The sequence below is a fragment of the Typopeltis vanoorti genome, chromosome 6 (assembly GCF_054136105.1).
Source record: "Typopeltis vanoorti isolate ZY-2024b chromosome 6, IOZ_Tvanoo_1.0, whole genome shotgun sequence".
In the NCBI taxonomy this organism is placed as follows: domain Eukaryota; kingdom Metazoa; phylum Arthropoda; class Arachnida; order Uropygi; family Thelyphonidae; genus Typopeltis; species Typopeltis vanoorti.
In genome coordinates this window covers 56,519,141-56,531,895 of record NC_143554.1, presented here as the reverse complement: position 1 = coordinate 56,531,895, position 12,755 = coordinate 56,519,141, and the positions used below count along the sequence as shown (strand labels likewise).

General features: G+C 34.9%; 1 protein-coding gene across 1 annotated transcript in view; it reads right to left on the bottom strand.

Moving 5' to 3' along the window:
- Positions 1–12,755, bottom strand: part of lt (vacuolar protein sorting-associated protein light) — a 356,245-nt gene that overhangs the window by 303,573 nt on the left and 39,917 nt on the right. The window contains exons 3-4 of the mRNA XM_090394164.1: positions 9,850–9,945; positions 6,216–6,299 (exon numbers count right to left, since the gene is read on the bottom strand). Coding sequence (XP_090250290.1) covers positions 6,216–6,299; positions 9,850–9,945 — 180 coding nt within the window. The remainder of the gene's footprint in view (positions 1–6,215; positions 6,300–9,849; positions 9,946–12,755) is intronic.

The following is a 12,755-nucleotide window of genomic DNA, read 5'->3' as shown; positions in this document are numbered from 1 at the left end:
TCTCTCTGTACATTAAAATATGCATAGAACATTCATGACATGACTATTTCTCTCTCTCTCTCACTCACACACACACACACACACACACACACACACACACACACACACACACACACACACACACACACACAAAAAGACATAACACATAACTTTATAGGTCCCCAGTTAGCATCTAGCATGATCTGAAGATAAAGATGACTATATGATATTAGACATCTTTCAGATCAGAGAGAGAGAGAGAGTATGGAGTGGAGTGTACAATATGGCAATGTCTTCAAAAATCCTCACATCCTGAAGTCAAGTGGCTTCATATCTGATGAAAATGGATTCAAAGAAGCAGTGGTTGTTTAGAATTCATTGAGCAGTTGAGACCAATCAATAACACATACAATATGTTCCAAGAATTTCAAAAAGCTCAGCAATATATGAGCAAGCTAAATTATCTGCAGTACTGATTGACTTTTATAAAAAACGTCCCTCAAATCTTCAACAGAATTCAAACCTGGGTCTTTCCATCAAATTTGTTGTCCCTTCCAAATGGAATACAGAGATCCAGTATGTGAAGAAAGAACTATATGATCCCACATAAGAGTAGAGATTTCATAATGCACATAATAATAATGAATGGTATGCATGGGGTGCTTAAGGGTCAAAGCTGTATAACTGAGAGGAGACCTCTATATAACCTTTAAAGGAATACAGAGAACCGACTGGGGCTTCGGACCTAATGTCCAATCCTCACCTTCTTGTGGTGCACCATGTTAGGTACCTAGATACTGAATGAACGAGGATGGGCTAGCAATTTGGAATTTAGCCAACCAAACTGTATTCTTAATCACTTAAACCACAATATAAAATGATGAAAGATACAACATGACACAATTTCATGCTGGCTGGGGTATTGCTCGGTTAAACAAAGCCCCAGTTGTTTTCATCAGGAAACCAAGTGAACAGTGAAAAATCAGCTACTGAAACAAATGCTGAAACACATCCCAACTCAACATGACCAGAGTTCAAGTTCGGTACTATAAACATAAGAAGCCTGAATGGCAAAGAAATGAAGCTAGCTGAGGAATTGGACAAGTACCAGATCAACATAATAGGGGTGACATCTTTCTGAGCAATAAATACAAAATGTTATATTCAGGCAATGACAATCAAGAAAAAGAAGGAGTAGCCATAGTATTCAACACTAAATACAAGGCTAATCTTCTTGAATGGCAGACAGTCAGTCTCAAGTAGAATGATGTGGGCAAGTATCAGAATGGGGAACTGAACACGAGACTTATTTGTGCCTATGGTACCACAGAAGGTTCTATTAAGGTAGAAGCGGAGGAATTTTTTTGAGGCTAGAGAAAGCAACCGACACAATGAAAAAGGAAAAGATGGTCCTTGTTGGATATCTAAATAGTAGAGTAGGAAATGATTGTCAGACAAAAAAGCATGGAGTGAACACGAATCAATCACAATAATCTCTGGTCCGATAACTATCCAAACTTAAATCAGAATGACTGTCTACTCATTGCTAAGATTTGGGATGGGAAAGTCTCATCCTCATAAATGGCAAGCAATAGTATGCTTCCCTTCCTCTTCCTGTCTTTAAAAAAATAAAATACCATGTCATTTAATGATTTTATTTTAAAGAAATAAAATTAAACAGTTTAATGTAAATAGTTTAAGTAAAAATTAAATGAAATAGTTTTATTTAACTTCAATTTATTGTATTTCAAAGTTTATTATTTTAATTTTAGTTTTAATTACAAACTCACTTATTTTGTAACCACCTGGATGGTGGCACTCTGGCACATAGCTCTGCTCTGTAAATAAGCTAACATTCTTTGTTCTAGCTTTACCTTGTGATTATGCTGATGCACTGTTAATTTCAGTCTAAAATGTTTGTAATAATAAAATCATTCTTTATTCCTGCGAAAATGTGTGTACTAATTGTAATAACTTACTATGTCACAAGTGCAATTAAAAACTCTCTTCAGTTGGTATAATGGTTTATAAGCGTGACCTCCAGTGTCAAGTCCAAAAATTAGATTTTCTTTTAACACTACTGTGAAATGAAGAATGAGATTAACTAATGTGAAAGAAAAGGACTAATCTTTATCATCTCACAGTGGTTCATCTCATTCTTCAAATGGATAAAATATGGCCAAATGGTCACATGGATAAAATATATCAAATAATTTATGCTTTGTATCCATGTTATCATAATAGTTCCAAATGTTATTTTAATTCAATGGCAAGGCTCGTATGATAGATAATCTCTCTCTTTTTTTTTTAATAACCTAGAGGGGAAAAAAAAAAAAGATAAGAAATCATGAAGGTTTATGCAAAATCCATTGATATTTCTTTTAAGGTTACATGGTAGTCAGCATTCACAGTGAGGAATTTATGAGTTGCAACACATGTCAGAATAATTACTTTACTTATCATTAAGAAAGTAACATTCAACGTTTCAACCTCTGTATTGAGATCATCATCAGGAAAACATACATATATGCAGGATACAAGCTACATGACAACATTTTCATTTTTCGATCCTTCATTTTTTTCCTGCCAGAAGTCAGGCTAGGGTAAATGATTAACAAAGTGATTAAAGTAACAATGATTATGGTTTATATATATTTTATACAATGTCTGACTGTAAATGCAGTCACATATTGCGGTGATGTAGGGTAGATAAACTATTCCTCAGTTCGTTTACTTCACTCATTCTGACATGCACACAAACCAGGACTCGCACAATTTTGTGCAATCTAAGTACAAAATTAGTTTGAAATTGTGCAAGTGCATTGACAAACTAGATACTGGTTTGAAATGGGTTAAGGAAGCAGCCAAAGTTGCCATCAGTCAACTAACACCATATGATTATTAACATCTGATCTCCATAGAGTCAGAGACTCATTGTGGAAGGTACACACTATTGCACATGTTGCTCATCCAATAGTGCCTTAAATTGATTCAATGTGTCTACATTCACAACACTCAGGAAATGCATTCTGCTCACTAACTACTCTCCATGGAAAGAACTTGCTCCTCACACCCTCCTTATACAGTTTCCAGCGATGGCCTCTTCTTCTATTTGCCTCCCACCCTAAGAAAAATCTCTAACATGTTAACATCCCCCGATAAGCTTATATGTCTCAATCATATCCTCCCCCCCCCTCCTCCTCCTATTCAAAAGGCTTTGCAATTTACATTCTCTCAATCTGTCCTCGTACTCCACATTTCAAAGACCACCTCTGTGAATCTTCTCTGCGCTCTAATTAATTGTTGTCATCAAGAAAAACTGACGACCAAATATGTGCACAATAATCCATGAGGCCTGATCAAGGACTCATATGGATTATTGTGGGAGTGGTGATGGACAAGGTCCTTGTGCATCACCACTCCCAGGTCTATCATTCCATTCATGCAATCTCTTTAAGTACACCTGTAAGGCCATAACATCTGCTTGACTCCACATTGCTTTCAAATTTTGCATCATCTGCATATCAATATTCCCTGCAGCACAGCACTAGTGACCTTCCTCTTTTGGGATACTGCTCCTCCATATTCAACTTTCTGATACCTATCTGACAGCCAGTGACTGATCCAACTCGGAAGTCTGTTATCCAGTCTTGTCTATTTCGATTTATTTAACAGTTTGTCATGAGGCATTCTATCAAAAGCTTTTGCAAAATCCTAGTACACCACTGTATATGCATGTCCCATGTCCAAAATATTTGTCACCTTGTTACAGTACATAAGCAAGTTAGTAAAACATGATCTCCCTTTAACAAATCCATGTTGATAACCACAGAGAATACTGCTGTTATCAATCCATTTCTGTATATCCTACTTCTCACCAATTTCTCTAGTACCTTCACCACAACTCCAGATATACCAACCAACCTATAATTTGAATCCACAGCCTTATCACCTTTATGCAGTGAAACATTTTTTTGCCTTCTTTCCACTCTGTGGAATCTGTGCTATTTTAACTTTTATTAAACAGGCACTACTGCCAATTCCTTGGAACATATGTCATCAAAATCCTATTGCCTTATTGACATCAAGGTTATTTATTTCCTTAAATACCTCCTGCTCACTCACAATTAAGCCATCTTCTCCTATATCATCTACTCTTAGGTTTCTGATGTTACACCCTGATGAGGGTGTAATACCCTTATGAAATGATTACTGAATACCTCATCAATATCTTCTGCAGCAGTTACGATTCTACCATTTTCGTCCATTAATGCTGGCCTGGTTGGCCAAGTGGTTAGCGTATCCGCTCTCCAGCCAAAAGGCTGCGGGTTCTAATCCTGCCATGGATGTGTGCGATTGTTTGTGTAAATACTAGTGGTGGTAGTGTTGAGCAGTAGATGGCATTGGTGTAGATGATGGGTGGAGACAGAGAGAGAGAGCAAGAGAAGAGTAGAGTAGGTGCCCTCCCTCGATGAGTTATGGGACTTCAACATCCACTCTCCCTATGTTCTGTCTCTGTTCACCAGGCTCCCCGCCCCCATTTCCTTGTTCCTCTTGCATTCCCATTCTCTCTTCATCTCTCACACTACAACTGTTTCGACTGCCAAGCACTTCTGTCTCTTCAATACCACTCTCCTGATCTTTTACTATATCCTCTTACTTCTGATCTCTTGATTGTATCACACACACTGCACTTCCATCTAGCAGCACTTTCTCCAGTGCTTAAAAAAAAAAAAATAATAATAATAATAATAATAAATAAGATGAACTATGTTTAGATAGCATTGAAGTTCACAAAGTTGTTCTTACTCTCCTTGAGAATGGCAGGGAGTCATTATGAGTGTACTGTCATTTAGTAAAAACTCTTCTTAACATTTGAGAGAAGATTATTTATGCATGAGAAAGAATGTGAGCAAAATTTTTACAACTTTGTGATAATCTATCATTGGTGAATAAATGTCAAAAGCAATCACATAAGTTTCTCCACACCATAGCTTATGTTCAAAATGAGTAATGTTGACTAGGAGATCTGCTGTGAATTGAAATTAATGGAGTCCATATTAGTGGTTGGTCTTTAATTAATAGATCTATTACAACAGATGTTTTAAAATATCCATGCTACAACCAGTTTTTCTATGTCTCTATTCTAAAGATCAAGTATCCAACTACTGGCCTATAGGTTCTCCTTCAAACTTCAGTCATGCCTCCAACAAATCAATATTGACAAATTTTATACCAGTAATACATTCGGATCTCAAGACTCTAGGTCATCTACTATGCTGAAATCTTTAAGAGCTCTATGACAAAGTTGCTGAAAAAAATGCCAGCTTACTCATTTCCTGTAGGTATCTGATGATACCCCCCCTCTTTTTTTTTTTTGGCAAAAAGCCTAGTTTCTTATATGCATAAGCAGTTTCATTTTATAATAATTTAGCTAATATTGCTACCATTATTTAATTAGGACTTATGAGTGATTACCAAAATTAAAAGAACATAAAAGGCTGCTTCCTCTTATGTTCATTCTAAATGGCAAAAGAGGCAACTTCCTGGAACCATTCATACTGACAAGTTTTGTTAGCCTTTCTGTAATGTGTAGTTATGGGATGAACTTAAAAGCATACTGTTAACTTGAATGAAATGAAAATGTGTGTATTAAAAAAGTTGGTGATTAAGTTGAACTTAGAACCAACATAAAATACCGTAAATAGTCCACAAACTATATTTTTGCTAAAATATAGTTTCTGCAAGTCCAAGTATTTTCATATAACATGCCTATAAGTTAAACAGATGTTCAGGTGATATGTGCTATGAGGAAATTTCAGGGACCTTCACACCTTCATTCAAAAGTTAATACTTAATAGAAACAGGAAAAATTATTTAAAAACTATTCACTCTAAACAAAACTTTACAAATTGACTAAAAATAACATCTTCAGATAAACGAGGGTGTGCCGAAAAGTGTGATAATCACCATGAAGGAATAGACAAGTCTGATATATATTCTTATATACTCTAAAAGAAAAAGAATAAATTATTACAAATTGATGAAACATGGAGGTTAAAGGGTTTTAAGAAATGTTTTTTCTTGTGGTTATATCAGTTGCTTTAATATCAACTTTGTTCTAGGTATTTATCAGAACTTTTCAGACCCCCTTGTATAACTGAAACCATTTATTAATTTTTGAAAATATATAATACTATTCAAGACTATATTATGAAAAAAGAAAAGCAACTTACAGATATCAACTCTTTGAAACGTATATTATTTCCTTCATGATCCAAAATATAAATAGCCCCTTCGTGTGTTCCTAGTGCTATGAACTGAAATTAAAACTGGACAGTTATATCATGCTATAAAAAATAACATAACACTCTCAAACTAAGCATCCTTATACAAAACTATTTCACAAGAAACTGCAATTATTATTTACTTAACTAGATCTCTTTGGAGTCACAAGATTCACTGTGAGAGGCACATAAAAGATTATTCATAAAATGCCTATCATATCTCTTCAACTCTAGTGACAACATACTCCCCTCCAGGAAACCGGATCTATTTGCTCACCACTCTCCAAGAAAAAATATATTCCTCGCATGGTTGCTTAGTTCTATTCAGCATCCAAGGGTGGTCTTAGAAAGGTTGAAAAATTTCCTCTGCATCTATTTTAGAAAACACCTTTCAGTAAGTGCTATATTTCCATCACATCCCCTCTCTTCTCACTTATAAAATATTTTTTTATATTTTATAAGTGAGAAGAGGATAATACATATTAATACATATAAGAGGATAATACATAGACATCATCTTGAGCATTTGCCTCTGAATTCCATTCACCAATTCTTCCCAAAGAGACAAAGACAACCAAATTTCTGCATGGCAGCCCACATGTAGTAATATCAAAACCTTTTAAAAGAGAGAGAGGCAATACTATATTTCACTCTATTCAACACCTTTCAGAAATCTGTCATGTTCTCCTTTTCTCTATTCAGATCATTTGTATAATTTATATCCAAATCATCAATTACACTGCTTCTTGCCTACTGGAAAAACAAACCTTTTTCACCATACCTAAATACTACAATTTCTATATATACATATACAGTATATTATCACTCTAAAATCATTTATTACCTCTTCCTTCATACTACCTTTTCCCTTGATTATTTCATACTCTTCCATCAATCATCTAATCTTATTTCTCAACTTCATATTCTCTGCTCAATTTTTGCATTCAATTAACTACATTCACTTGATTACTCATCTGTATTTTCTGGCTGATCATCTTATCTGATACTGAACAAAACTACCTCTGTACTTTACTCCAAGAATGGAGCAAGGTCACTGAAAGCTTACTATTAAGTAGTATGTAGTCAATGCTTTTTTTTTTTTTGTTACTCCTGCCAAGGAAAGGTTGTAAAACCTAAAGTGCATTAGTATCATGGTTGAGCAGAGAATTTGTTTTCCTTATATATTTTTATATATACATGTTTTATAGTCCAGAAACCCTGCTTTGGTCTCTAAGACCAAATATGGAAATTTTTCAAGCCACATTAGATCCCCAATGAGCAGGATGGTGATCTTATATTGAGTTATGAAATTCATCTCCCACCCAAAGACAACCACAAACATCCATTCCCATGGCAGGATTTGTACTCACAGTTTGTTGGATAGTAGATATGTTTACCACTCAGCCAAAACAGTCCAGCAAAATCAAGATGAGTCTGTGTGCTTAATTACATAACAATATCTCCAGATAAGCTGTCTCGACACTGCACTTACATTATTTCTCCGTAATAACAAATAAAACCTTTAAAGACATTCCTTTTGAATGTGTACTTTGATGACCTGCAAGGTATATACTGTTAAAGTCAAATCTGCTGCTTCTTGAGTTACTGCAATGGAGGTCAAAGTCATTTGCCAGATATCAAGTTGATGGTAGAGAAAATTTACAAATGACATTACAAGTTATTTTCTAGCTAACTGTGAATTAATTCATGAAAATTATGTTGCTTATGTAGCTGAGAACAACAGGACTTAGACTAGCAAATATATTTGCAAAATAAACCAAGTGCAACCTATGAAGTTTCATGTTCTCTGTACACTGTGTGTTTCAGCACTATGTCAATGTGTGTTTATATCTTTATGTAGGGAGTATGTTCAAAACTTTATTATTATTTATTTTTATTTTATTGTAGCCCAGCAATGCCAAATTTTAGTGCTATATTTTATTCTAATTATTTTTTTATACAATCCATTCATGTGTTATAATATTTAAACTTATTCGTAGATCTTCTCGTAGAAAGGCTTAGACATTGGTTTAACATGCTTATTAAATAACTTAAGGAAATTTACAACATACAAAGGATATAAATTAAATTACATGGCCACAACTTCAGCAATGCTCCCAGAAAGTTACCGGCCGAGGATATTATGATCCAAATTGAACACAGGATCCACCACCTTCCAAACCACGTCGGCAACAATATTAGACTGGATGTAGCTTGTGTTCTCACCAAAGCAAGACCACCAAAAACCAATATATCCAATAATGAATATAAATCTCTGCAGGAATTGAAGAAAAACAAAGAATTAGTAATCACCAAAGCAGATAAAGGTAATGCCACAGTAGTACTTAACCAAACAGATTACACAGGCAAGCTTAATGCTCTATTATTAGATCGGGCTACTTATCTCTCTATTGAATACAATCCCACCAACTCACAGATTAGAAACTCCACAAGGTCACGTCACTTCTTGGCCTGTAGAAGTCACTAACAAATTAAAACCGTTTAACTCTACCCCCCCCCCCCCGTGTACATGGACTCCCAAAAATGCATAAAGAAAATGTGCCATTATATCCCATAGTGGATGGCATTGATTCCCCCACTTACAAATTAGCTAAACATTTGGCCAAAGCTCTCACACACTATACTGGCAACACACCTTCACACATAAAAAACTCAACCCACTTCAAAGCCAGCATAGAAAACCTTACACTCCAACATACTGAAATAATGGTCACTTTTGAAGTCTCCTCCTTATTCACAAATGTCCCGCTCACAGAAACCTTAGAGCTAATCCAAGCTAAATTTCCTCCCGATATCTCAGCCCTATTTCAGTTCACAATGAACTCAGGCTATTTCGTTTGGCAAGGAAAATCCCCTGCTGAGGAGTATCCTGTTTTATATCTCCTCCATAATTGTCCTATTTTTAAAAATCTTTTGCACAATTCATCCATTTCATCCCTTACTTTGTTTATCTTAGTACCTTAGGAATATAACCCGACATTGCCATAAGTAAATGATTCTGGACGAAAGTCCCAAGCACTGCTGATTTCTCTTTCCCTTAACTGATCAAGCCACTGAATCACCAATCTGTTTCCTTAAATTATCATAGTCCCTTACTCTGTAATTCCATACATTCCACTAGCCACTCTCCATGCCAAAACCAATATATCTGTATGAATATGTAAGCCTTTATTGCTTATGCCAGAATGAACACACACACACACACACACACACACACACACACACACACACACACACACACACACACACACAAAGATGTACTTCGAATTCTAACCTCATCACAAATACCCCATGGCCTATCATTCCAATCATCCTACTTTATAACTTCCTGGAACTATTATAAAACTAGGGATTAATTTGACTTTCGACTGCTGTATAATAATGGTACTCAATGATTACTAAAATTCCTTTCTCTCTCTCAACAAAGAATATGCAATTTATTAAATATTAATTTCCTAAGCAAGCTAGATAAATATTCATTAGATTTCATTTTATATATTTTCAACATGAATTCTTTCTCTCTGTGGAAAGAGGGAAAAAAAAGACTATTATAATTATTTACCTTTGGATGCACAGTTAAGCAGCTTGCAGCAGCCTTCTTCAAAAGCATAGGGACATCATTATTTAAACGAATGTATCTTAACTTAGGTTCTGTATCCTATAACAGAGAGTAATATATAAATTAGAAATATGTTCCAACAACTACTGCTGTAACATATTAAATTACATAAATGAAGACTGTAGAAAAGCATTTTTTCTCTGGTCTGAGACTTTATTCCACACTGATTTACCTACAGGTTTATTATTTTTCATTTTTAATATACAAGAAATGTTTGAATGAATGAATATCACTGCATTTTTAAGGTTAAGAGGCAGGTGTTTCACTATGGAATGCAAGGATACCGACATGTTTACCGTATTGACAGAATAGTGATTAAAGAAGCGAACAAGATTTGAGGATGATGGTTGACAGTGGCCAAAAGTTCAGAGGGCATGTTGACTATGCTATGTTAAAGAACATTCTAAAAAATAGATGTAATGAGACAGCTGTGCCAATGTATAAGACACTGATCAAAGCTATAGCTAGACTGTTGTGATCAAATCTGGTCACCTAAATTCTACTATGATATCAGAACTCTGAAGAGATCCAGAGTGAAGTGAATAAGGCAATATTAAACCTGTGGAATAGTGATTATGGGAAGAGGTTGCAGAAATGCAAGAAAAGATAAATTGCAGAGTTCAGGGGACATGCAGAAAAGAGAAATGGAACCAATATGAGATGATTTAATTAGAGAGGATATTTTATTGGATTAACACAGACTAGACAGGGTTGAATATATAATAAAATCTGAGGAAGGCAGAAATCAATTTTTGCTGTCCTGATCATAAAGTTTTAAAAGTTTAACTTCATGATGAAAGTTATATTTGGTCTTTTTTTTTAAGATTAACACATACTATTTGGATTACAAGACCATAGGTTTTAATACACATATATAGTGGTGCCTTGGTTAATGACAGTAATCCATTCCAGGATTACCATAGTTATCCATAGCGCGATTCCCCATAAGATTTAATTTAAAATCGATTAATTTGTTCTGGCTCCCACCCACAACCATATTACATATTAAAAATGCAGATAAAACTCATTTAAAATGTCATAAAAATATGGTAAATATCATTTATTTCTTATACAGTTGGGGTGTATATGTATTTGCTACAAAAAAATTAACATTAATAAAATGAATTGTTCATGAAAACAGTTTTTAATTATCAATCTTCACCAGAAGGACAATTGGGCTCACTTCGGAGTTTTTTGACAAATGGACCTGTAAAAAAACTCTTTTTTAAAATGTTTCTGAAAAACTGCATGGACTTTTCATTAAATAGATCTGCAGTTCTGATAACCTCACATTTGTTTGGATTCCATTTCATAGCAACATTTTGAACTTCCTTCCACTTTGCCAAAACATTTTTGATTTCAGTGGTTGTAATTTGTTCTTTCTCTCCATCCTCATCTTCAGATGAAATTTCCATTTCCTTTTCTTCACATTGCTGCTTGAAAAGTTCTTTTAGCTCGTCAGTAGTCAGTTCTCGGTCATGCATCTACAATAATTCTTCAACATCTTCTTCCAAGTTAAGATCATGAGCAGTTGACACGATATCCTTTACCAATTTGTGTCCTTCATCTAAAGTTTCTTCATTACCAAAGGAAGGACAGTTTCCTCCATCCTACTTTGAGACATATTGTTGTTACTTCTTGCCAAGCCTTTACAATTAGCCTAATTGCTATGACAATGTTGAATTCTTCCTTCCAAAAGTTTCTTAGGGTTATGTTGGAAGCCTCACACATTTCAAGGCACCTGGTAAAAAGTGCCCTTGTGTAAAGTTATTTAAAATTTTCAATTATCAACTGATCCATAGATTGAATCAGAGATGTAGTCTTGGGAGGAAGAAAAATCACCTTGATAAAATCTAATTCCTCTGGTAGCTCTTCTTGTATGCCCATTAGATGGCCAGGTGCCTTATCCAAGGTTAAAATAGTTTTTAGAGGCAGATTGTTTTGCTCAAGATAGGCTTTGACAGTTGGTCCAAACACTTCGTGAATGCACTTTCTAAATTCTATTCTTGTGACCCAGGCTTTGCTATTAGACTTCCACAAAACACTGAGATTGGATTTAGAGACATTGAACTTTTTGAATGCTCAGGGATTCTCTGAGTGGTAGATTAACATTGGTTTTACCTTGCAGTCTCCACTTGCATTTGCTGCTAAAAGCAATGTTAACCTATCATTCATTGGTTTATGCACAGGAAGTGTTTTTTCTTCTTTTGTGATAAATGTCCTGTTGGGCATTTTCTTCCAAAATAACCAGTCTCATCACAATTGAAGACTTGTTGAGATAGATATTCTCCTTCTTCTATAATTCTTGTAAAGCTATTGACAAATTCACTGCTGCTGCTTTGTCAGCAATAGCTGCCTCTCCATGTCTGACCACACTATGAATTCAAGTTCTTTTTTAAAGTTGTCAAACCAACCTCTGCCACCTTTGAAATCATCATCATCTACCTCAGAACTTGATCCTGAAGTCTTCTTTTTCAAATATTGATAAATCTGTTTAGCTTTCTGACAGATTGCATTTTGAGATGTAGTATTGCCCACCATTTCTCTTTCTTTGATCCAAATTAGCAATAATTTTCCATTTGCTCAAAAAGAAGCTCTCTGACATTCAACCTTGAAGTTCCCTTAGCAACCTTAGCTACCATAAGTTCTTCTTTCTTAGTCAAAATGGTGGATATTGTAGAATGACTGGTTTCATATATTCAATCTAGCTGCATAACTTTCACATCTTCATGATGTTTTGCTATTATTTCTTTCTTATGTTCAATAGAGAAAATTTCAGTTTTTTTCCCCTCACTAGCTTTCTTTTTGGGACCCATTTTGTCACACGGTAAAAAAATTCACTCTATAAA